We start from the raw sequence: 26878 nt of genomic DNA on the forward strand, positions 1-26878 counted from the left end.
CTCTTCCTGTTGCTGTGTTTTCTGCAGCGATGACTTCTATTCAGGTCTTCCTATCTCTTCATCCTCAGCCGTACTCATGTAAGACACCTGAGCAGGTGGAACTAACGCCAGCCGTAGTCGCTCACTTAATCCTAGACTCTCTTAATCCCTGCTGTCGCACCACAGCCTGAAATAAATACCAGATTATAATCCACCAGCAAAATTACTCTTTATGATTGTTCAGTCAAATTATTGAGGTTAATAATCAACATTATTGATGATTTAATGCTGATTGTTTTGTTATTCGCAAGTATCATAAAGCTTGTATATTTATTATTAATTAACAGTAAAATCAGAATATGATGCAACAATAAAATGACTCCTTTTTAATTGTTCAATCAAATTATTTAAATTAATAATCCACATTACTGATGATTTTATGCTGATTTTTTGTCATTTATAATTTATTTTTAATTTTAATGAAAGTGAAAATCAGAATATTATTTATGATCACGTTGTTTGAACGTAAAAGTATATCTTCAGGCTTTTTACAACTTTCGAGTTGTAAAATTTTTGTTTGTCAAATCAAATGTTTGTGCAGCAGAAATGTTCAGACGGCTCTCAGAGAAAATCTCTCTGCTGCTCATTCTCTTCAGCCAGGAGTTTTCCCTTTAAGCTGCTGCCAGAGCAAAGAGCCGGCCGTTCCTCCACTTCCACTGCTCCCTGCGAAAAGATCAAGTCTTCCTTTCAAATTTACAACCTTTCCAATCAGGCACAAGTCGCAGCCGGAATGACAATGATCCCGAATCCGTTTCATCTTTCCAGTCAGTAAGATTTCTCAGAGATAATCCAATGATTCATAGATTAGCAGCCAGAAACAAGATGCTGACTGTAATTAGCAGAGGCAAATCCCTTCATTCCTATTATGGAATTAGCTGGATCCACTCAGCAGGGGGGCTGCAGACATGAGATCAGAACAGAGCAATCTGTCGAGTTGCTGAAATTAATCTGATTTAAATAAAAGCACTACGTCTTTTCCCTCGCTTTTCTTTTTTCGCTGTCTTTTTTACAAAACAAGAATAGAAGAGAAACGGCCTTTGCTGTCCCACAAAGAGGAAATTCATGTCTGACAGGAGCATCAGATGTAAAGGCTCACACAATTACAAAAAGCTTTTAGTGTTGAAAAAACATGAATAAAAATACAAGATTAACAGTAACGATAATAGTGATAATAATAGTACTGTATTTAAAATTCTGCGATCAAAAGGATGTGCAACTGAGCTGGATGTTTACTGAACACTGAGAAACGCAGATTATTTATTGTGCAATCCATCAGTCCAGAAAAAAAACAGCTGAAAAAAAAATAAAGTAAGGAGAGAGTGGATTGTTCAAACACCAGCATGTCTCTTAAACAGGCAGTTCTGAGTAAAATCAACTTTTTTGAGCTTTACCTCATGTTATAGTATTATTCCCTCATCAAAAACATGCATGTCTCTTCCATTCGTGTTTGAGAAATCCTTTAATCTCCGTGGACCTAGCCCCGCCTTCAAGACGCAGCTCCTTCAGACTAGCCTGCAACAATTAGCAAACACTTGGTGGAACATTTCTTCTGCTGGGCTCATTATAGGAGCCACTCCTCAGTGAAACGCTGATTAAAACGTTGTTAAAGGGTTAATAAAGGAGCCGTGTTGTGATGACTTTCTGAAGGCGGAGTTTCAGAAAGAGCAGAAGGTTTTTTAAAGAGACAGAGCCCCAAGTTTGAAGTCAAATTTATTTTAAGTCATATTTGATATATGACTATTAAGTACTACTAAAACCGCACTGAATTATTATTTTTTTTAGTCAAACACCTTTGTGAAAAGCAAAACATTTGCTTTTTTCCTACTAGTCTCACCTTTTCCAACTTACCTGCCTGCATCTGTTTCACCTTTCTCACACACCTTCGTCTGTTCCTGTCCACAGGGGCGCTCAGGTGCAGGCGACCAAAGCTGCTGCCGGCGTGAAAAAGTACGATCTCAGCAAGTGGAAATATGCTGAGCTTAGAGATGTCATCAACACTTCCTGTGGTGAGAATCCTGTTCAGCTCTCAGTCCTCCATTACCAGCAGATTTAGGTGTGAGACCTGTTAATGAAATTGATATTTTTCCTCCCTTCGTTCCTAAACTGCTCGCAGTTTTCAAGCACCATGTTAAATAATTCAGCACCAGCTCATATTTGGTGCTTAATGATACCCAAATTCATTCGACGTTATCTCTCTACATCTGTTTGATGGTTTTTTTAGTTGCCAAAGTGTCTGTTGAGCGTCTTGGACTCCAGCTGTGAACATGATGTCTTGCCTAGAAAGACATCAAAAGAGCAAAGTTGAGGATTTTCTTCCATCTGCTGCTCATTTCTGTGTGTTTGTGGTGAGGAGAGGAAATAGTTACCTTAGTAAAAGGATTGTTAATTTTTCCTTTTCAGTCTGAAGCATCATGAAAACCTTTGGCTGGTTTACACATTGATGCTTCTCTTCATGCTTTACTCTCATCAGGGCTTGGCTTTCCAAGGACATCTGGATAATTATCCACAATGGTGTCCATGATGTTTCATAAGGACCTCATTAGAAATGTAGCAAATACCCATCATTATGTTATTTATTAATTCATTTCAATGCGCTTATAATTTGTCCTCAGAATCTCAGTGAAAGTCTGTCATTACCTACAAAAGTATTTATATAATTTAAAATTTTAACCAATAAAATGTAAAATGTATTTTTTTAAACAAGTGAAAATATGAATATTAATTTGTCCCGCTGAGTCAAAACGTTGTAGAGCTTTAAAGTCTTTAATGTTAATTAATTCATCTATAATGACAATATTGGCCTGGTAATAATTTTATGAGTGACATTATTAACAAGTAAATCTACAATAAATCAGAAGAATTTGAAATAATATGAGTTAATACAACATTTTGTTTCCCTTTTGGATCAATAAAGTATTTTTGTATATAACATCAATTCCTAAATTAAAGATTTTAGTGGCAACCATACAGTTTATATGGGATAAGGTAGTGCAAGTAAATAAGTTTGTTTTCCTCCCATTCTGTATTGAAAGAGGGAATCCCACAGCATAACGCTGCCACCACCATGTTCCTGTCAGTGTGTTTAAGGTTTCCCCCACGTCGTTTCTCATATAGGTTAAAAATTCAGTTTTTTTTATTTTCTTTCAACAGTTTTTCTTCATGGAGGCCATATTTTTAAAATGACAATAAATTTCTTCTGTTGTGTTTTGGTTTACTTTTTAAATTTATCACTTTAAAAAATGCATGGAGGTCGAAGATTAACCTGAAGACCTTGAAGTTTTCAAATATTTTCTAGAGAGTAGGACAATAGATCCCAGCCAATCCTTTTAAATGTATTGATTTTTAACAATACATTTGTATGTGAGTTTTAACAAACTCGTTTTGTTTTGAAAGACATTGAGCTGCTGGCAGCCTGCAGAGAGGAATTCCACCGGCGTCTGAAGGTTTATCACGCCTGGAAGTCCAAGAACAAGAAACAAAATGATGACGGGAGCGACATGAGGGCTCCTAAATCGATCACTGACTATGGTTGGTAAACAACATTATTGTTCTCGTCACCCTGTTTCTCTGATTGCAGGAAAAATAATCCGGTTATAGTGAACAGCTCATAAACCTGAGCAGTTCTCATGTTTTTTCTTGCTGTTTGATTTTCACATCATCTAGTTCATCTTTACAGATAGAGACTTTGGTGTTGTAGGTTGAATATTTTAAGAGGATTCCCTCAATGGACATATTAAACCCATATTTTATGTTTAATTTGGCTTTAATATCACCAAAAAGAACATCAATACTGCTAAACTGCACCATTATGCAGACGACACTCTGCTTTCCTCTGTTGGCTCTAATTAAAGTGATTCTCAGTTTAAAATTTTATTGAAGTTAAAGTTATTCCCACAGTTGAAGTGCATCTTTATGCAGATGACACCACAGTTTACTGTAAAGCTTGTCACTATTGTGATATAGGTTATAGCTGCCCATGTTTTAAAAAGGAGTCCCTCAAGGCTCAAATTTAGGCCACTTTTGATTGTTGATTTGTGTCAATAACATTAAGAGAAAAACGTCTGAAGTTCACCTGTATGCAGATAACACCCGACTTTACTCCACTGACTCTACTACGAGGTAGACAGGCTTCAAACTGTCGACATGTCAATGTGATTGTTACCAGAAAAGATCCTCATTTGTGTCAAAATCAATTTCAAACTGATAATTTCAATTTTGCTGAGGCAAATACCGTGACATAGTTAACCTCCCAGACAACATCAGCCAACACCGTCTGTTTAAATATTAACTTTATGGATTTAAGATTAAAATTTTGTTATATTGAAATCAATTATTTTTTATCTTTACTGTAAAGAATATTTTTCCTTCAAAAAATGTAGTTGCAGTATTGAAAATGTTATCAAAGTGATTTTTTTGAAATGAATAAATATGATCCAAAAATGCCTCTCATATCTCAGATGTTAGTTTTTCTACTTTTAGAGTTAAACGTATTGAAAAGATGAAGATGTGGATGAATGACAGCTTTCCATTTGGAGCGAATAGTAATCTTTCTTTTTTTAAAAAAGCCAAAGGCTCAGTTGTGTTTTTATTGTCTAAATAGGAAACATCCTGTATTATCAGTCGAGACAAAACTTTTTCAGGCTACATTTGTGACACAGAGTATAAATATCTCCTTTTCATGTCCAATAAATATTCATTGGGGAAAAAAACAGCAGCACTGAAATACTTTAATTTACCAAATCAAACTGTACAAACTCTCCTCTTTCTATAGAACTTTCAAATATTATCCTTTGATTCAGATCAGACCAGACGGCTTGCTTTTCCTCTGGATTTTTCATTTGTTATTCAAATGATTGACTTGCAGCTGAGCAGAACCCGGCTCCTCCAACACCGGCCCAGCACCAGGAAGTCACCATGAACCGCCAGCAGCGATACTTTCGGATTCCTTTCATCCGACCCGCTGACCAGTACAAGGACCCGCAGAACAAAAAGAAGGGCTGGTGGTACGCCCACTTCGACGGGCCGTGGATAGCCAGACAGATGGAGCTGCATCCAGACAAACAGCCCATTGTGTTGGTCGCAGGTGAGTCATCAGCTCGCTCTTTGTTTCCTCAAAAGGTTTTGTTTTAGGAAAATTATTTCATACATACAAAGAAAATGTCATCATGTTTGGTCACTGATGCTGAAAAATTATATGAAAGAAAATTAAATTCTTCAAAAAATCCGTAGAAAAGATGTTTGTAGTTTTTCTTTAAATATATTCTCAAGTAGTTCTTATTTGATAAAATATGCAAAATGTATTTTGTCTAAGTTTTTATTTGTGTTTCTATCAGTTTATCTCTTTCCTAACTACAAATCTCCAATAATATTTATGAAACCAATGAATTAAAATATAATTAAAAAACTTATTGAAACCTAAAAATTGAATTTAAAAATCATTTGATATAGGGTTGATAGAAAATTGTTGAAAAAAATGTTTATATCACATCAGAATAATAAACTGTATCAAAATTTGAGCTTACACTTGTTGGGGCTCCTTTTGCATGAATCACTGCATCAATGCTGCGTGGCATGGATGGAGGTTCTGTATGCGCTGTACAATGGCTGCTGGAAAAGATAAGTGTTTTGTTGTTGACTTACAATCCAGAAACCATTTTCTGTGTTGCTGTTGTTTGTGCAGGAGGTTGCACTTCTGCTTTTCAAAGATGTACGATTGTAATTACGCATCTGTTTGCAGCCATTTTTCATGTGCGAGTGCAAAAGTTGAGTTGGGGGCGTGGCCAGTAGCAGCTTACTTGGATTTAAAGTGACAGAGACCCTAAAACAGCTGAAAATAGATGCATAATGAGATCCACAAATAATTTTGTGCAAAAAATGTAATGTAGGCTGTTTTGTAGCCCAAAATCTCTCCTAATCTATCCAAGGACTTATAATAGATCACTTTTAACTGGGAGGTTTATATTTAGTAATTTAATCATGATCTCATTCATCAAGTTGTTTTCTTCTTAATATTTAACGCCCAGCGTAAATCTCTCTGCTTTCTCGTCCTCCTTCACCTTGAAGGTAAAGACGACATGGAGATGTGTGAGCTGAGTCTGGAGGAGACGGGTCTGACCAGGAAGCGGGGCGCTGAGATCCTGCCCAGGCAGTTTGAGGAGATCTGGGAGCGCTGCGACGGGATCCAGTACCTGAAGAGGGCGATAGAGAACAAGCAGGCCCGGCCAACGTACGCCACTGCCATGCTGCAGAGTCTCCTCAAGTGAAACCATGCTTCTGCGTGAGCAGTTCACTGTCTCTGCGCTTTGTGGGAAACTAAGGAAATAACAACATGCAAAGAAGCTCCCAGTTCATCTCTAAATGCTCACTTGATATCAATTCTTATGCTGATTTAATTTTCTATTTTTTATTAATTTGCAGTGCAACATTTTAATTTAGTAGCGTTAGCAAACTGGTTGTTTTCCAAAATCTATGCAGAAATTCAAAATCCCACTGAGGCCTTACGATTGCAATAAAGTTGCACCACATAAGTCTTAATTGGTTGTAGCTGTCAACTTAAAACCCAAACAGTGACACCAGATTAGAGCTTTATGATGCCATAAAATTCATGCTTTATGATTTTTGTGACTATAAACGAGGACAGTCACCATTTACAGCGACATATATGATGTCATGAGTTTTTAGCAACGTCAGAAACCAATTCTTATTCTTCAAACAAACTTATACCGACTGAATTTTATCATTTTAATGTTGTCAGTTATGGGAGATACCGCGTAATGTTGCAACAATGTGATGCCTGTAAACACCAGTTTGTTTTTCTGGCTGCACACGTTCCGTATCTGGAGTCTTTTTTATTGTTACTCTTTTGATATGGAAGAGGGAAACGTTTTCATGTTTGCAGTTTTGTGCATACTGGGTTGTTTTACAGCTAATGATGTTGTTGGTGTTTGTGTTATGTTTTTCTTTTCTCAATGGTTAAACAAACAAATCTTAATTTACCTTAAAAAAAACAAAATCTGAGTTATGAAAACTGAGCATGATGGCCTTCTCTCTGGAAAACTGTAGAAAATAAACATTTCTGAAAAATTCCCAGTTGATTTGTTTTTTGGTTCTGAAATGTTATAAGTTTATAGTTCATATAATATAATTAATATTTTTATATTAGTGGGTAAATGTGTCAAAGCTATTAGAGGTTTTATACAACAAAGTATATCAGATTTTCACACAAGCCTCAAACAAAATGGAACTAAATAAATTCAAATATTTAATTTCAGTTAAAAATTAAGTTGGGTTTTTTTTTTAAGGTTTGCTTCACGCATTTTTTCTTCTTCCACTTAATTTTCCATTAACATGCTTGAATAGAGCGCTAGGAACAGCCATCGTCTTGAGCTGGGATCTTTTGTGGCTTATTCCCTTTTTGAAATAAATTTAGAAAAAATTTAATCAAAACGAAAATATTTTAATGTCTAGTAAAATTATAAAATATTGTTTCAACCTTTAATTAAATTGCTTCCAATATTAATTCTAACACTAGATTTAAAAGTAGTATTTACTCCATTACCTCCACATTTTTTCTTCTAATAAACACTTTAATCATATTAATTGTTTTTGCTTTTGCCCACTTATAAGTTTGGTATTATAATAAATAATTTCCACCATTTTTTCAATTAATTTGATTCTCCAAAAATGTGTTTAGATTGACAGAAAACACGCAGTTTGTTCTTCTAAAAACCTTAAATTTATTTGCTTTACATGAAAAATGTACAAAAATATGTCCGGATCAAATGGTTATCGATACGTCTGCGAATGGGAGTGACTGAAGCAGCCAAGTCAGTAGCTTATACAGTACATTCTCTTTTTGGGACACAAAATCCATCCAAAACAAAATATATTACTTTCTCTACACATACAGTGAGATACAGCCATGTGCATCTTTCTGTAAATAATAAATACCTCATTGTGAGGAAAGACCAACCTTTGCCAAGCGTGTAGAGGAAATGTTCCTACCATTTATAACGAGTAATAAATATTAGTTTCCCCTGGAACGCAGCCTCATCCGCAGAGCTCTCTGTCTATCACTATGAACACTATGCGGAGTGAAACCGCAGCGTTTTGTCCTGCTTCGCTCCGGATCAGGTGTCATCAGAGGACTGTGACTTCGAAACAGTCGCTGTCTGGCGCCCGGAGCAGGCAGCACCTCCCGTACTCACTGGACAGTCGCCACGTCTGGAGGAAACGAGAAGCAGAGTCAGTTTGTCCCCGGCGGAGAAACGCTTTGTAATTATCATTCATATGGGAGACGGTGATTTCCCCACAGAAATGACAAAAGCTTGAAATCACAAGCTCTTCATTTGGAAAATGTTTTCCATTGCACAACAGTTGTTAGGATTATTTTTGTGATGTTAAAACTGCAGTTGTTTTTTTTTTTTTTTCAAAATCAGCTTTTCACATATTTGTTACCATATCGTGTCAGTCTGAGACAGTCTGTGAAAAGATCGATCTCCACCTCCAACCTGAGCAACGCATCAACCCGGCCAAAAATAACCAATCAGAGCCAGGAGGCGGGTCTTAGCGCTGTCAACCAACCTCATGTACTTGCTGGTAAATATGCTAATGGGGGAAAAACAACTTATCATTAAAGTAAAACTTTCTCCGCCGTTGTTGGTAGCGATGATAACTAGTACTTAAGTTATCACTGCAGCAGTGATGACTGAAGTGACTGACAACGCTAAGTCCCGCCCCCTGGCTCTGATTGGTAGTTTCTAGTTTACACTGGGAGAAGGCAAAGGAACTGGATTTTTTCACAGGTTATCTACCTCATAGCAAACCATTAAGTATTTTAAAAAAGGTTACTGCAGCTTTAAGGGAAAACTTTGATCACAAAAACGCTGCAGTGACTCTGGTTGGTGAGTAAAATTATCACTGATGAGAGTTTTCATGGACTTTTACCTTTGCAGGCGTCAAACAGCTGGAAAATATTTCATCAAGTTATTAATACTTTAGCAAAATGATTTTCAAAACAGGATGCAAGTTTTAAATTATTGCGTCACATTCATTTGAGCAACATGGCAAATTACAAAAAACACATTCTTGAACCAACAGAGTAAATACATAGGAATGAAGCAATTAAAGCTACTTTACTTGTTTCTAAATGAAACACTTAAAACAGGATAAATATTAAATGTATTCAGTCAACATGTGACAATACTTTGGAGAAACAAGTTTACCTGCAAGTTACAGCTACAGGTCAAAGTTCAACTCCAACCCTTTGTTCATTTTTCTAGATTTGTGTTTAATGAAAACACCACAATTGAGAAATTGTGTTTTTTGGATATCAGTGGAGTTCTGATGTTTTGTGCACATTTCTAACTGAATCACAGCAAATGTCTAAACTTCTCACAGGGAACTTTAATAAAAATTAACCTCCAGATTTGCAAACACATTTAGAGCAAAGTTACTCAAAGCAGTTTATGCCAGTCTTACCTCACTGCGTGGCAAACTGTGATGGAAACCCACCATGTCTGACACTAACTTTTCTGATCTTGTTGTGTAGAGTCGTCTGGGGATCTGCAGAGAAAAGGTACATTTCAACGTTTTTCCTTCCAAGATGATTAAAGCAAAGATTTGACACAAATCTACCCCAAATTCAAATAATGATGAAATTCATCAATATTTAGGATTTAAAACAAGCCTCTATGTTATAAAAGTTATTTATATGTTAGTCTTGTGTTATTTAAGGAATTTGCACTAGAAAATAAACCAAAAACTTTGGCAACAGCCAAAGTCATCAACTCAAAAATACAAAACATTTTCTAAACACTGAAATCACAAAAACTTTTACTGAGATTTTTTTTTCTGCTCAGAAATAAATGAAGCATGAAAATATTTTAATTAAAAAAAAGTTTTTTTTTTTTTTTTTTTTTTTGTAGCTTCAAATGGTTTCACATGAAAAAAATTATTTTGGGCTCAATTGAAGAAAATTGAAACAGATTTAATCTCTTCAGAAAAAATAATTTAATTGACTTTTTATTTGAAAAGTTTAATAATGTAATTAAAAGCTTTAGTTCCTATCTAAGATGAAATTAAAGAGAAAGCAGAAAACTTGGTTATTAAAATATTAATTCTTTGAAGTGATGTGATGATTCAAGTACCTTGATTATTAAAACCCTTCGAATCTTCATCAAATTCATTAAATTATGTTTTATTACTTAGCACCAGGTACTCTGGCTGGATAATTATTAAAATATTTTAATGTTAACTCATAAAATATAATTTCAGCTTTTTAATTACTTAAAATGAACTTCAACAAAAAATATCCTATTAAAATATTCTTGTACACAAATCTCAATGAGTAATATGATTGGTAATTTATCTTTATACATATATATATTCCAATTATAATTCTAATGTTAGATTATAAATCTTTACCACATTGATTTACTCCATAATTTCCAGATTCTTTTCTTCTGTTGTGCCTTATTATAATCTACAGATTAAAACCCTTTAATCAAATTAAGTGAACTGCTAACCAAACACATTTGCCTGCTTTTTCCCACTCAGATTAATTTTCTGAGCTGCAAAAAAGTAATTGTTAATTTTTAGTAGGACCCAAATATTTCATGTTGAGAAAATGTTAATTTCTGTGTCATAGTTTTGTCCTAATTGTGAACAGAGAAAAGTCTCTCCATCTGCATCGATCAGCTGAACTTGTGGGACAGATTTGACTGTGTGGCTGCACTTTGGACTGTTCTACTGCAAATGCTTCTGAGGTCAAAGGTGAAACCTACAAAGCAGAGTTAAAGGTGTGAGAGGTTGAGAGCAGAAAACTGCGGCGGTTTGAGGTTAGTGAAAGGTTAGGTTTCAGTGCCGATCCTCTCGCTGTACCTCGATACTCAGGCGTATATTTTCAACCGAGGCAAAATGTTCCTGCTCAGACTGCGAAGAGGCCGAGCTTGAGGCGCACGGCAGAGTGGAAACATGAGTTAAGACACCGTCATCATTCTCAAAAACCGGGTTCTCCCTCAAAGTGTTCTCAAAGGCATACGGTGCATGAGCGTGCCTGTGATGCAAACGCACACAAACGCATTTACAGCAGCGGCGGCCGACACCCTGAGAACAACAAGGACGGGATACGCAACGCGAATCCCAAGCAGGGTTCTGACTTACACCAGAGCCACGGACTTTCTGGTCCTTATGCACTTCTTGTTGATGAATATTAAAATGCCGATGACGGCGCAAACTAGGCAGAGGCTCCCCAGCAGGCAGGTTGTAATCAGAGCCGGGTCCAGAGGCACCGACACCAGCTCGCTGCAGCGCGCGCCGTGGTAGCGCCAGTATTTACCTGCAGGGCATCTGAAACAAAGGAAAACAGAATGAAATCCCAGACACTTCCCTTAAGAAAAGAAAATTAATAGTTTACCGTTTCTTTCTCTGCAGGAGTGATTCAAAAACAATTTAGCACTTCCAGTTCTGAAAGCAAATGTTTATGAATGAACCCCCAGAGCGCAGAGTTCAGTTCAGGCCTGCAATCTCGCATTTCTATGGTGCATTTCCAAAAGTTTTAATGCAATGAATAAATACAAATACTGTAACATTTTGTACTTCAGGTAAAGATGGATCTGTTCAGTCTAATTCTGTTTTATTATTCATTTTGGTGGCACTTTTAATGCAGAGATGACACTAAAACTTTGCATTAAAAATGTCATAATTTACCAAATGACACTTCATGAAGACTCTTTCACATGTCTGATATGGTCAGCCATTCAAATAAAGTGTCACCATTATTTTAAATTATATTTAGAATTCCTATTGGACAATTTCTGAGTTTAAAAGTCAAACATTTTGGATGTTTGAAACTCAGAAATTTCTGAGCTTCACTTCAAAATCTTTGGTGTAAATTTACTTTTTTTATACATGTCTGCAATGACGCTAAAATGGCTTTGCAGTACAGATAGAAATAATATATTATTTCCAGTACACCGTCTGATGAACAGCTATGATGAATAGGACAAATTTGCATTGTTCTTGAATTGCAGTTGGGGGCCACAAATTGGCCCGCGGGCCGCTCTTTGAACAGCCCTGGTTTGCGTGTACCTGCAGGTGACTCCGTGGCCGGGGATTATCTCACACGCGCCTCCGTTCAGGCAGAAGTCCGGCTGCAGGGAGCAGGTGTCCTGGCAGGGCCGGCCGTCCACCGCGCTGTAGCCGGGGTCACACAGGCACTCGGCCTCGCCGCTCCAGCTGTTCACCACGCAGCGAGAAAACTCGTTGCAGGCCAGGAACTTACACAAATCTGCTTGGTCAGCTGAGGGCAGCGGGGCGGAGGAGGGAGATGACAGCAGGAGCAGAGAGGCGCCGGTTAGCAGTGATGAAGAGGAGAGCTCACAGCGTTTCAATCAGAATACAAACCATCACACAAGAAAAGGCACAACAGGAGGAACCTGAAGTCAACGACTTTTGGCTCTATAGAGTCAAGATTCAGCTGAACAGAACCCGTCAGGCAACACGAAGTCGGCTCAAAGATGTCAAAATAAGAAAATTCACAAACAGATGAGAAACAGAATCGTTGATATTTTTCAGTTTGTTGCATTTAAAGCAATTCTTTGGTTTTGGGACATAAAACACTGAAAAAACACAAAATATCACCAAATGTGTTGGTCTAGCTTATATTGCAAATAACTTATTACACTTGATTAAAGACAAATTCACTCATAAGCAACTTCAGCAACATATAGGGGTTTGATTAGAGTCAATAATTTCTTAATATTAATTTAAAAAACGTATTTTTTCCATTGGCAGATTACTTCACTTGTAACATGAAAAAATCATGTTTTCTATATTTTTTAACATATTTTTTGCAGTGTTTTAATAATTTTATTTTCATATGAAAGCTTTATTTATTTGCTAAACTTTTGACTCTGAAAAGTTCAGATCAGCATCAACGTTTTCCAACACTGTAAAAACACAAAATTTTACCAATTATTTCTGGACACAAGTGACTTTCAGTCAGATATAGGAGCTTGTTTTAAGTCAACTATTCAGATTATTTTGTTTATAACATGGGGAAATGTCTTATTATTAGTGAAATAATCTGTACATCACTGTGACAAAGGCAGCAAACTGCTGAGTCGGGTTTGTGTGATTAAACAGTTTGTGAAAATTAAAGCTTCCTCTCACCACTGTTGTTAATTTCGCCCTGAAAATTGTAAAAGTAAATGCAGACATTTTTTCTCAAGCACCAAAACAAGTGAAAAAGTAACAGAACACAAGCCAAGACTTCAGCAAGAACTTCTCACCTGGTTCAACCTCCAAAGAGCGACTGTCAATCTCGATGTCAAGCCGATTAGACGCGGCGCTGCACAAGTCCTCCAGCACACAGCGCACGGCTTCTGTGACGTTGTTGGGCACCGGCTTGTCCAGTTTCATCCTGCTGTTTACCACAACACTCCCATTCCTGAAGTTCAGAATCTCCAGCTGCTTGAATCCGGTCAGATTGGACTGTAAATATGGCAGAAGCTGTGCAAAGATAGAGGGGCACAAGTTCATCAGCTGCTGCTTTTCAGAGGTTAATCACAAGAGGATTAGTGCTGCAAAAAATCTATTTGCTGCAAGGAAGCAGATTTTATCTGGTGATAAAAGAAGAAACCTGAAGTTTTACTTTATCTATGACAATTTAAATTAATAAACAAAGCTGAATTTGTTATTATATAGAGCTGACATAAAAAAACATAAATATCTTCTGTTTTTATTCTCCTTTAGAGACAGCGCTCACGTTTCATTATTCAGGTCACATATAAGAGTGAATTCTATGAATAGTTCATAATTAAATTTTGATGTGAGCATGAAAGGATGAGTTTTCTGCACTGATTGAACAATTAGATGCAGAACAAAATTGGAGTTTTGGTTTCTAAGCACCGGTGCCACAAAAATGCTAATACTTCAAATTATAAAAACTGTGAAAGGATAAAATAGTTTAATAAAAATAATGTGTTCTGCTAGTAAAAGGTCTCAAACAGAAAACTAATCCTGAATAATAAAGTCCTAGATTTGTCCCAAGAGGTTTGCAGCAGCAGAGCCACTCAGTTACTGCAGGTTTGAAGAAAAGCCTGAAGGATTTTATCAATATGTCCAGCTAAAGTCAGGAACCGAACCAGGAGTTCAATCAGGACAGGACAAAACAACTTTTAAATATTTATCATTTAACATTCTGCTTCTGCTGAGGAAGAAAACGGTCATTTAGAGAAATGGGTGTGAAAACTTTCTAACATGATGGTTTGTGGAAATCAGCCATGACTCAGCGATTTGGATAAATTCAGCCAACAGAATAAAAAACCTGAATAAGACAAGAACTAATCAATCAACGTCGCTGCGTTTACAGTGATTATATAATTGCACAATTTGACAGTTCAATAACAAATAATAATTTACTTTATAGAAACACGTCAATTTTGAAAAGCTCTTGTTTTTCAGTGAAAGGTTTTGCCGATGAGGTTGTTCGATGGAGACGAGTCAGATGATCAACAACCGGATGAAACCAACAAAGAAGACGACGACAGGATGAGGACTAGGCATGTTTTTAACGGTTTAACACATGGACAAACTTATTCATATTTAATTGTTTTTATTTAATGAAAACTAATGGAATTTCAAAATTGTGTTGTTTTTTTTACACTAGTGGAATATTTAGGAAGTTTTTTGCACATTTTTAAAGCCGGCGTGTTTTTGATCAGGCCACATTTTTATGATTTGTTGCAGAGAAGAATCATCTTTTTCCTTAAATGAGTTTGTTTTTAAATTTAACACTTTTTTATTAATATTTCATTGTACAGAGGCATGCAGATCATTTTATTGAAGATAAGATTTTCTCCATTTGACTTCATGCTTCTCCTTTATTTGTTTTTTATTATTATTGAGACTATTTTCTGGACAAACTCTCTGCGTAACTGTAGAGATGTGTGTGTTGGAAAATAGTTTTCTTTCTCAGGCTGCAGCCAAGCAACGAGACACGGTCTGCTTTATTTAATTTAGTCATTTATCTTTTTCTAAATATTTCATGTGCCTCGTTGTCGTTCATGTGAATAAGATAAGGCAAATAAAATAGTTTCGCGCCGCACAGCGCCATCGCTTTCTAAATCTAACTGGATTAACTTGATGCAGAGACTAAATTAGATTATAAATATATCAAATTCTAATGGAATAATTCAAAGTTGCTTCTTCAAACACCCAAAGCAGTAAAATTACTTTCGACTCTAATTTAACCTAAACTTTAAATTTAAACATATTTGAATGTAACTGAGACGTAGAGTGACTTAGAAAACTCTTCAACTCCCTTCAAACTTCAGGGATTAGCTTTGGGATTACGCCGTCATGGGACAGCGCACGTCCTGGTCCAAAAGGGAAATGAAAGACAGTTTTCAATGTTTTTCAAAGAAAAAACAGAAAAATGTTGGGACCCAAAGTTTAGATTGACGGATTGGAGTTTTCAGTCAGCCAGCTAAGCTTTGGTTCCCTGCAGCTCCTCCAGAGTTGCCTCTTGGCTGCTTCTCTTATTAATGCTCGTCTTGTTCAGACTGTCAGTTCAGATCAGGGGTGTCTAAAGTGTGGCTCGGGGGCCATTGGCAGGCCATAGACGGACTGTTTAGAGCCCTGAACTTCATTTCAAAATATGACTTTAATCCTGAGGCTCAGGTGTTGAAAAACCTTCCAACAATTAAAAAGTATTGGACACAAAACAAAGTGTTTGTCTTTAAACAACCACCTTTTCTGCTTTTACTTGCCAGGACCAGTTTCTGTTACTCAAAAGCAAGATTTGCTGCAGTCATATCTGTTTTCAATTAATTTAATACACTTGGCTAAATGCAACAAGCACTTTCAGAAAAATCGACCCAAATCCAGATGTTACTGTTCAGAAATGATTAAATTTTATTATTTTATTCATGCAAACCTGCAGAACTTTTTTAAGTTTTGGATTTAGAATGATTTACGTGTCATTTTCCAGGAACATATTTAAGACTTTGTTTGATTAAAGTATTGCATGTTTAGTTTATTGTTGAAAAGATAAAAAATATTTTTTAGCACTCAGTTTTCTTTAGACTTGATGAAAATGTTTGGACCCCCTTGTTTAGTTGGATGCCCAGGTCTGCATAGCTTTGACGGTTCTGTTTGCTTTATTCACTAATTAGGAAACATTTGAAGGCAGTCGAGGTTAATGGGTTTTATCGAAGAGCGCCAGAGTAAAGGGGGAGGAATAAAACTGCATGACACACTTTTTAGAGTTTTATAAATAAAACAAAAGAAAAATTCCAAGAATATTCATGAAAGTTATCTGAATAGTTTAGCAAATGGCTGCACTGTAAAAACACAAAATGTGCCAAGTATTTTTAGTCTAGTTTCTAGTACAAACTAAATAAAACTAACTTTCAAGTAATTTTTCAGTAAGATACAATAGCTTATTTGAAGTCATCAATTCCTTAATAATGATAAAAAACTTCTAATTCCACCGGCAGATTATTTCACTTATGGCATGAAAAAGTGAAATAATCTGCCAAAATAAAACTTTTTAGTCAATATTAAGGGCTTATTAACTTAAAACCAGCTCTCATATCTTGCTAAAAAGTCGCTTGTAAGTTATTTTTGTCTTATTTCAAGTGTAATAAAATAGTTGCACAAGAAATTCGACCAAAGAAATATTTGGTAAGATTTTGTGTTTTTGCAGTGTGGAAATCCAAACTGTGGAGGAACTGATGCAGGAAGTCAGACGGCTGAAGAAGCGAGGCTCCATCAGGGTCATTGATCTGAACGGCTTCTAAGTTCAGCTCAGATGAAAGTGCTGCAGCGTGAGGGGCAGAGATTACGCTGCTTTAGCAGGCCTGAGAGGTGGAGGAGCGATAAGAAGCCTTAAGGAGCTCTGCTCAGGACAGGTGAGCTCACCTATCACCTGCCAACACTTCACACAGACCCGCTGCTCTGACTGCGCTGCAGCTGCACACGGACCAGCAGGGAACCACTTGAAAACACAGTAAGAGCCACAATAAAGGATCTCTCTACTGCAAACCACAGAACTTCTACATCCACAACTTGATGGTTTCATAAAAAGTTACGCATGTATCTACTGGTTCTGTTAAAACCAACAGGCCTGGTGCAGATGTCACCGAAGAGACACGATGAATATTAACCAACTTAGCGTGTTTATTTTTCATCCAATATAAAGGAAAAAACACTTTCTGAACTCCATGTCCAATTTTTTTTGGTTGCTTCACAAACCAGTAGGTACAGCAGTAATCGGAGCCGATAGAACGAACACATGCACAGATATTCAGAGTCTGTTTAAATGGGCTCATCAACATGATGCTCAGCAGTTCATGATGCTTTCTGATGAAACCAGGTCGGATCATTTAAGAGAAATAAGAAGTTGCCCATTTAAAAGATAATATAGCTGTGTTCCCATTCACCTTAAAATTGCACAAATTGGAATTACAAAAATAAATTCACTTAATGGAAACAGTTTTTCAATAAAACGTTTCTGCACAATGATGAGGTGGTTTTCTGCTATATTGAAATTACTTTGATTCGCCAAACTGCGACTGAAACACTTTCGCATCACATAAGGCGTGTGATCAACAACCAGATGTTACTACTGGCAGAAACCACAAAGAAGACAACAGGAAGTGGAAGGAGAACAATGATGCTCCATGTTTTTAACAACGTAACATGTTAACTTACTCAAATAAAATTTTAATTGCGTTTCTTACTTAATGGAGAAAAAGCAATTGGAAAATTATTAGCAGAATATCAACAAAGTTTTGTGCACATTTGTAATGGAAACGCAGATTATATTGGTAACTCTCAGAGCGGTAAATACTTACCGGATCAAACATCTGAAATCTAGTTTTTCCAGGAAGCTCAACAAATTAGTTAACAAGCAAAGTTCAAGGTTTGAGCAACCACTAAAAATTGGAGATGGAGTGTTGCTTTACATTGCTTTCTGCTTTTTTTCAATAGTTTCTCTGCAGACAAGACAAGTTACAATGTGAACAGAAACATCAATTTGTGACAGTCCCCCATTTATTCTTGCAGATTCAATACATCTGCTCATTTTAAACATGCATGTATGCTAACATACCAACCCTAGTGCCAATTTTTAAATACAGTTTAATAAAAAACAACAAAATAATTGATGTTTCAAAACTGACAGTGGCTTGACTGTTTTTATTCCATTTCCTGTGGTACATTCAGTTATATTGCATGCAGATACCAACGCCATCACACTAAGGAGATTGAAACCAGCATTAGCACAAAGTGTGTGATGCAGGAGCTGACGAGAAGCCCGCTAAGCTGCTTACTCCACGTCACAAACCGAAGACTAAAACAGGAAAAGGTCTCCTGACCTCCAGGCATAAATTAACTCTGCTTCAGTAAAACAAAAGCATAAATCAGCAAAACATCCCGAAAATGTTCATAAAGCTCATTCACTTACTACTCTAAGCCAAACTGATTTAAATTTAAGGCATCAGACATGCAAATAATGTAACATCCTAAACATGAAGCCATGCTGCATTTGTGTCTGTATAAGTAGTAAAATAACCTCCACAATCAGATATATATATATATATAATATAGATAACATTAAAATTTAATTTAGTCATTTAACAGATGCTGCTAACTAAGCAACAAAGAAGCAACATTCAGCATAAACTTTTAATGCTATATATGTTTATTAGCACCACTTTCAGAGCAAGTTGAAATAGCAAAATAACTAATAAGAAAATAAAAACTCAAAAGTTCTGTCCATAATATTGAGCCTTAATGTATGATTTAACTTTTTTGCAATGCTATAAAATCACTTCTGCAGCATTTTTCATTTTAAAAAATTCATTATGATGCCCATCAAGTGCTGGATAATAACCAAGAAATTCAGCAAAAATGCCCAGTAGAATAGGATAGAATTTTGTGAAATGTGTTTTAAAAAAGTACCAGTAGAATTTCCCAGTATTTTCTGGGAAAGTGTCAAATAAAATCCAGGGAAGTTCCATCCCAGTAAGCTCTGAAAGACGAAGAGAAGTAACACAAACGTTTTTCACTTCTCAGTTTTTCTTACCACATCTGACAAGCAGAACTGGTACCATTCAGGCATTTTGTTAGAGTTTAAAACTTGGTGGGGTTAGGATTAGGGTTCGGGTTAACTTGCTAAAGTTTTGTCTTGATCAGTTAATATGTTTTCGCCTGTTTTCTGCACTGTAACATACAGAACAGCTCCAGTTCTGTATGAACCAGTTTGTTTTGAGGTCAACACTCTGGACTAACGTTGTACACACTAAGCTTTCAGTGGCTCAGCAGCAAAGCACAAACACGTTTCCTAACAGCTTTCCCTTTTAAGTTAAATCTTCTGGTGCTGAACTTTCATCAGATCTTTACAAAAATACACATTTTTTGTATATGTACAAAAAATGTACACATAAATTTCTGCTTAGTTAAATCCTAACAATGAATGTTAGATATTAACTTCAAAATTACCAATTGAAACTTGCTTCGAAACTCAGAAAATAAAAATATCTTGCAAAGCTGCCACAAACCAAACTCTAACAGCTCAAAGCTAAAAAAACAGAAATCTCTGTTCTCAGTTGAACAACGATTTGAGTGTTGCAGACTTTCAGTTATGTAAAAGTCCTGCAGACTGGATTCATCCTGTTTGGCTTTGCAACTTGTCAATTTCCTCTTATATCCACTTACATCATTTCAAAAAACTCACACACAAAAGGAAAATGCAAACAGATTTTACAAGAATGTGTGCTTTTTTAAATACACAAAGAAACATAAATACAGACAAACAAATCAGCAGCACAAACTGAATGTTAGTGAAAGATTTTCAGGACAGATTTAAAAAAGAACTGCAGTGTGACTCAAAAGATTAAGGCACAAAGCATAAAGATGAGAAGTACAGAAAAGAATAAAGTTTTTCAGTTAGAAATGTTAGGAGGATCAGGTGCTTCTGGTTTTACGTACTGCATTCTTCAGGTTGTTAGTGAACAAACTGAGGAGAATCCAAGATAAAAAGGTACCGGTATGGAGGCTAACGTTGTCTGTCTCCCCAGCCCAGATTTACTGGAAGCTCCAGGGTTTGGCTGGTTTCTGGACCCAAAGTGCTGAGTCTGAGTGAAACAGAACAATTTCACCACAAGTGTTTCCACGCCGTCAACACGGCGGCTCCTCTGAAACAGAAGTCTTTAGCGTACTGCAGGTTTTCGGTTTGAAGACATCTCCCACTTTTACTAAACAAATATAAGAGCAACAATAGATTCGCTTCTCAACGTCTATAAGGCTCATTGCACAGCTTCTCATCTGCTCCTGTTTTCCCTCCACAAAATGTTGAGAAGTGATGCAATACGTTTTCTACAACTGCAACATTTTTATTTAAGATCCAGTTTTAGGGCCATAGTAAGAAAAACAATGAACAAAAATAAAATGACAAGAATAAAGTCAAAATTATTGGAATAAAGTCACATTAATATAAGAATGAAGTCAAAAGTTATCAAAAATAAAATCATATAGAATAAAGTCATAATAGATCATGAATAATAAAAGAAAGAAGAAATTTGTCAAAATATGCTTGTCATTATTTTGACAAAAGCATGAAGTCAAAACAATGAGAATAAAGTCGTAATACAATAAAAAGTCATCGAATTTCAAAAATAAAGACGCATGAATAATATTACCATCATTATTATTATTTGCGATAATAATAACACCAGAATAAAGTAATATTGTGACTTTGTTCTGGTAATATATTTACTTTATTCTCGTCATTTTCATTTTTTTCTTAGCACAGCGATATTTAGTCAGTCGTATTTATTGCAGTTTATCCTGGTTTCATGATATAAAGTAGGACAGTGAAGCATGCAGAAGCATTACATCCATCACAAAAGCTTGAGTACCTACCAGTTCCAGGAAGGTATTCTCCAGTGACTTATACTCTGGGGAGCTCTTGTTGAACAGGTCATCAGTAAACATCATGTTCGTGACCCTCAAGCTAAAGAAAACCACCAACTCTTTGCTCTTCTCCACAGCGGTCATCACGGGTGTGCTGGCTTGCCTCATCGCAGGCGCGGCTGTAGAGCCGTACGGACCTTCATCGGATTCTGACGCAAATCCGCTCCCGCTCTCCTCTTCCTGTTGCTCCGTTACTCCGCCTGCGGTGCGTGAATGATCTCCAGGAGCGGTTTGGGTGACCGAGGTCGGATCCAAGCGACCTTCCCCTCCGTCCTCGGGAGACGGTAAAGGCTCCACGTCTGATCCAGGTTCGCTGCCCTGGACGGCGTCCTCACCAGATGAACGGGTGGAAACCGGGTCAGTGGGAGTTCTGGATGGATCCAGGTTCACCTCAGAGGTTTGAGTTCCTTCAGGCCTGGAGCTCGAACTTCCCACCAGCTTCGGATCTGGTGAAAAGAAACCAAACAGCAGAGGGGTCACGTTTACATTTCTATGTTCAAAAACACATTAAATTTTTTGTACTTTCTACTGCTTCTGAAACCGGCACAAACACCACCAACATACTTTTGGCAATAAGGTCATGCGTTTTGGTGTTGAGACACATTCGAATGGCTCAGCACCGTTACCTAGCAACCCAAGGTAATTCCAGCTCATTTGGTCAGCTGGGTTTACCACTGTATGCGCTGTACAATGGCTGCTGGAAAAGACTAGAGTTTTGTTGTTGACTTATCAATAAACCACTTGCTACGTTTTTGTTGGATGTGCAGGAGGCTCCACTTCTGCTTTTCGAAAATGTATGGTGGTATTTTTGCGCATCTGTTTGCAGCCATTTTCACGTGAGTGTAAATATTGAGTTGGCCAGTTGACATTGTATATCAATTTGTGATTACAGTTTGTGCTGCAAGAAGTTGTTTTACTCATCGTTCCAGTTTTATAACTGTTGTGTTTTGATAATTTTGTTTCTGAATTAGCTCAGACAGACAGAAGGTTTTAAACTGCCTGGATAAACAACATCATCGGCTGTGCCTGAACGCAGGCGGACGACACGCCAGCAGCAGTGAACCCACCTCTGGTTCTGGGATTTAAACAGCGAGACGTTTTTCAAACATTTCTCAGGCGACTCGCTCGTGTTCCAGTTTAATTTCTGAAACTGTTTGTGTGAATATTTAAATTATGAGGAAAACATTCAAGAAGCTCGAGGCAGTTTGTTAGTTTTCGCGTTTTCACATATTACAGTTTTAAAGGTTAATCGGTATTTGATTTTGTGTTTCTAAACGTTCATTCTAACAGCTGTAGCTGCTTCCATGCTTTTATTTGTTTTAGATGTGTCCTGACTGTCTGCCCGTTTTAATATGAATTATTCCTAAACATTAAATTTCACAACTCTGGCAGCTCATTTATCAAACATGACAAACTTTTATTTTTATCCAAACACTGGTGCAGAATTTATTACATAAACATTGCACCGTGGAATATTAAAGTTTTATAGATTAACCATTTTTATTAAATATGACATCTGTAGATGCACCGAGGGTTTTTCACACATTTCTCTAAAGTTTGGGTGTCAGCCGTCAGGTGGGAAAATGTTGCTGTGACTTAATGAAATGCGTCTGTGCAGCGCGGCATGACTGGACCAGAGGCCCCCTGCTGCTGGAGCTTTTCCAAGGGTAAAGTGACAACACCAAGTCTAATCATGCTGCCATTTCTATTTCCTGGGTCAATCAAGGTTGTATTTAGATGCTGCAACTGTGTAAGATTAATTTGAACAAACTCTTAAGTTTGTGTGTCCCTCCCCGGCACTGTGACTGAAATATCTGACTTGATTTCCGTCAGATGTTCAGGAGCAGGAGAAAGATATGAGACCATTAAAAGTCATTTTAGTCCCGTTGAAATACGAAAAATAATGAAGTTATTATAAAAACTGTTCCTTTTTTCATACCTGCTCTTTGTTTTGACCATTTAGAGATTCAGCAGCATCTTAAAAAGTCATAAAATATTTATCTGATGGTTTTTAAAGTCTTCGTATTTTCCATTACTGGTCTTAAATTTCACATAATTTGTGTCCTATTTATTTTTCATTATCTGTGTAATGTGAGCAATCATTTGCTGTGTTGTTGCATCCTGCCTGAAGAATTAAAGTGTTTTTTTATGCAGTGGAAACTGTGAGGCTCACAGTGGGAGGCACCAAACAGTCTGTGAAAGAAATTTGCCCATAAATCTGTCTTATTGTTGTTTGTTTAGGGAAGTTCAATCAAAGGATCCTTGTTCTACTATCCATCCCCCTTTCCTCCAGGAGATTTCATATTTATTTGCATTTATGAGTTTTTAGACAGCTGATAGTCCAGTGCAGTTAGATTTGGGACCAAAATTGCAACATTTGTTGTAGTTCTCATGCTGTGGTTCTTTTTCTCACAGGCTGAGCCAAACCAAAAACATGTTCCCCTCCTCGCCTGTGGGGGCGCTGCATCAAGAAGCACTGGAGAAAACAACATGAAAACACTGAGCGCAACTTCTTTCTTCACAAAAATGTAAACAAAGATGGAGTAGTGCCAGATTTTAGCGGTTGTAGGATTTCTCTTTTGTCCTTTTGCTAGCGTTACCCTAGCGCTGTTTTTTTTTTGTTGTTGTATTTTCCCACATTGCACTGCGCTGTAGCCCACTTCCTGCTTTTGTAGAGGTACCCTGGTCACATATATGGAACCAGAGTTCACTTCAACCGAACCGAGACGTTGGTGTTAAAATGGACCAGATTCACTTTTTTTTAGTTGAATCAAATCGGATTTTATAGACAAACAAACTGATTAAAGCGGAATAAACCGGGCTGGTGCGAATTAAATTAGCTAAAAACCTGTTTCATGTAACCATTTGCTGGGTATAAAACATGTTAAAATTTCACCATTGCAGTCCAAAAGCAAATGGACCCCAACTGAAACCCAGCAAGAGAAATTGGGAGAGAAATATTCAGCCTAAGATAACAGCCAAGTCGAATAAAGGTTAATGAGTTCTTGCAGGTTTGAGGTTTAAATACTAATTATTTTACAAACATGATTAATTTAACCTTTGCTTTTTGTCTGCAGCTAGTTTCTCTTTTACTCCTTTATGTTTGGATGTTTTTATTTAACTCTGCAGATCCGCAGCCAACAGCTCAAAACACGGAGCCAACACAAGACGGCTGAGTGCGGTTTTCATTTCCAGAGCTCTTCTAATTACCTATCAATAGCTTTAAATGAAGTCTACACCACAGGTTAATGTGTGGTTAATCAATAAAGCTTTAAATTTTTAAACTTGGCTCTTCTTGACATTCTGCTTTATGAGCTGCATTCACCAGACGAAGGGTCATCGTCTGTCACCTCAGGGCCTTGGAGTCTCACTCACCTCCATCTTCACCATCACCTGGTGGAGCCTCCTCTTCCTCCTTTCGCTCCTCTTCCTCCTTTCCCTCCTCTTCCTCCTCTCTGGGTTTTTCTTCTGCAGCTGCCATTGAAGGAATCCCATCAGTAAAGCTAGAGCTGGTCTTTGGGAGGACGGTGGGGATAAAAGGCACAAAGGTTTTTGGTGTGGCGGAAGCTGAATCCTTCAGCTGGTTTTCCAAAACTCCCACAGTGGAGAATAAACTTTGGGTGGGTGGGCTGGCGTCTTCTGGTTCCACAGCCGGATAAACCACGGTCACTGCAAAATAGCAACAACAGCTAGAAGCCACAATTTATGGCAAGATAAAACAACAGCAATGTTTACGTTTATTTAGAGGAAAAAATGTTAATTAATTTCATTTCCAAGTTAAGCATTTAACTGGAGCGATTCAGTTCTAATAGCAGAAGATTTTATGTAAAGGCCTTAAAACCCAGCTTTTATTTTGATAATCCACTTCCGCTTATCAGCAAGCCTATTTCCATATTTAGTTAGCAGCTTAAATATTTAGTTAGCAAGATAAATATTTCATTTGAAAATTAAATGTGTGGCTTGGAAAAATATTTAGTTGTGACATAAAATGTTTGGAAAATATTTATTTAGCAAGATAAATATTGAATTTGGAGCTAAATAACATTTTCCAACAGCATATTATACCAACTATTTTTAATAAGCAAAATTGTTAGCAAAAAAACTTAGTTTGTACACCACATATTTACCGTAAAAGCTAAATATTGAGCTTACTCTTAAACATTTAATTTGAACTAAATATTTAGTTTGTGAAATAAATATGTAATTTGGGGTTAATTATGCAGTTAGAAAAATAAATATAAATATTTAGCTAAACATTGAGTTTAAAACTAAATACTTACTTTCCAAGCTAAATGTTTAATTTGAAAGCAAAATATTTAGAAAACTACAGCTAGTTTAGTGTCAAAAATAAATACTTAGCTTGTGAAATAAACATTTAATTTGAAAATCTAACATCTATAAATGTATTAATAACATGGTGAAAATTTGACTTTGAAACATTTTTTCTCGTTGACAGACTAAATAAACCAAAACTATTGCTGTTAATGTTTTACTGTGTAACTGTACAAACAGCCCATAATAATCATTACCAGCCTCAAAGCTGAGTGTCTGCATGTCCAGCAGCAGCGTCGGCTCCTGCTGCAAGGCCGTAACGATGATGCGTTTCAGTTTCACATCTTCTCTTGTCTCTTTTCCCTCTTCCATCTCCAAACTGTCGGAGTTTAGCTCCGTTTCTCCGTTAAAGACCACAGCGTAGCGCACAGAGAGATCCTCCGATCTGATCAACACAAATAAAATCCACTGAGAAATCCTCAGAACAAACTGCAAACATTAATCCAACCTTTTTAAATCCCTGACTAATTTAAATCCCAATCTCTGTTGATGTTCAGATTGTGCTGCTATTATTTGGCCAATTTAATCTAATATTGTTTCACAAGCTGTCAGCATTATTTTGTTGGACTAAAAATCATAAGTTACATCAAAACAGAGTGAATATGCTAGCATTAGTTTGACAATTGAACCCAAGAAACAGAAGAAGAATTAACTATAAACACATTTCCTTTATTTTAGTTGATTTGTTTCCAAAGCATTTATTAAACTCACCGGAATCCAAGAACTCGTATTTCTTTGAATCCTGGAACTTTTTCAAACACATGAACCATCTAAAAAAAACGAGAACTGAAAAATGTTAAAAGTGCAGAGAAGTTTTGACTCCAGGTTCATAGTTTTAATCATCTTACAGGTAAACTAGGATGAGTGGAAATATAAATAAAAAGTTAATTTATTACTAATTTGTTTGGAAAAATTTATCTTATGTTATTAAGTTTTCTTTTTGTGATATATCTGCAAAAACAAAACGTTTTACAGAGTATTTCAGTCTGGTGGAAATATCTTATCTTAATAAGACAGAACAATATCTTTTCAGCAAGTTATAGGAGATTATTTTTAGTCAACAATTAGTTAATATTGTTGGAACAAATCAGTTTATTTCACTAATTACAAAAGGTTTTTCTCATGTTTTAAGTAAACATCTTCAAAAAGAGATTGTAGACTTCAGTCAGGTTTTTATCCTGCTAAATGAAGGTTATTATTAAAACTAATGTTAAAGATATGTAGGCTTGTTTTAAGTCAATAATTCTTAAACAGATTTTAAAAATGACTAATTTCAGCTGTAATGAGACATTTTTGTGTTTTAAGTGAAATAATCTGGACAAGTACTTTCTGTGTCTATATCAAGGAATTATTTATTATCATTTGGCTGAAAAGTTGCTTTTGTTGTTTTGTAGAAACTAGACAAAACTTCTTGTTTTGCAGTGAATAATTCTGATTTCTGAGGTTCTGCTCTCAGTCGCTGATCTTTTTGCACTTCTTAGTTTAGATCCTAAAGGTTGAATCAAAGCTGTTAAATCAATGGTTT

General features: G+C 36.4%; 2 protein-coding genes across 8 annotated transcripts in view; one reads left to right on the forward strand and one right to left on the reverse strand.

Moving 5' to 3' along the window:
* Positions 1-7124, forward strand: part of myo6b (myosin VIb) — a 40278-nt gene extending 33154 nt beyond the window's left edge. For 2 of the 3 annotated variants that reach the window (XM_055053483.1, XM_055053482.1), the window contains 5 exons: positions 28-78; positions 1942-2045; positions 3433-3567; positions 4904-5122; positions 6103-7124. In XM_055053483.1, coding sequence (XP_054909458.1) covers positions 28-78; positions 1942-2045; positions 3433-3567; positions 4904-5122; positions 6103-6302 — 709 coding nt within the window. In that variant the 3' untranslated portion in view covers positions 6303-7124. The remainder of the gene's footprint in view (positions 1-27; positions 79-1941; positions 2046-3432; positions 3568-4903; positions 5123-6102) is intronic. The other variant, XM_055053484.1, reaches the window with a different exon arrangement.
* Positions 7125-7779: 655 nt separating this feature from the next.
* Positions 7780-26878, reverse strand: part of impg1b (interphotoreceptor matrix proteoglycan 1b) — a 28049-nt gene continuing 8950 nt past the window's right edge. The window contains exons 8-19 of one of the 5 annotated variants that reach the window (XM_055053529.1): positions 26065-26123; positions 25551-25738; positions 24397-24690; positions 20971-21467; positions 20094-20183; positions 13332-13551; positions 12130-12340; positions 11203-11388; positions 10921-11095; positions 9520-9603; positions 8986-9004; positions 7780-8262 (exon numbers count right to left, since the gene is read on the reverse strand). In XM_055053529.1, the coding sequence (XP_054909504.1) occupies positions 8243-8262; positions 8986-9004; positions 9520-9603; positions 10921-11095; positions 11203-11388; positions 12130-12340; positions 13332-13551; positions 20094-20183; positions 20971-21467; positions 24397-24690; positions 25551-25738; positions 26065-26123 (2043 nt within the window). In that variant the 3' untranslated portion in view covers positions 7780-8242. The remainder of the gene's footprint in view (positions 8263-8985; positions 9005-9519; positions 9604-10920; positions 11096-11202; positions 11389-12129; positions 12341-13331; positions 13552-20093; positions 20184-20970; positions 21468-24396; positions 24691-25550; positions 25739-26064; positions 26124-26878) is intronic. The other 4 variants (XM_055053528.1, XR_008607559.1, XM_055053530.1 and 1 more) reach the window with 4 other exon arrangements.

Source organism: Poeciliopsis prolifica, unplaced genomic scaffold (genome assembly GCF_027474105.1).
Source record: "Poeciliopsis prolifica strain line A6 unplaced genomic scaffold, Auburn_PproV2 SCAFFOLD037, whole genome shotgun sequence".
Lineage (NCBI taxonomy): Eukaryota > Metazoa > Chordata > Actinopteri > Cyprinodontiformes > Poeciliidae > Poeciliopsis > Poeciliopsis prolifica.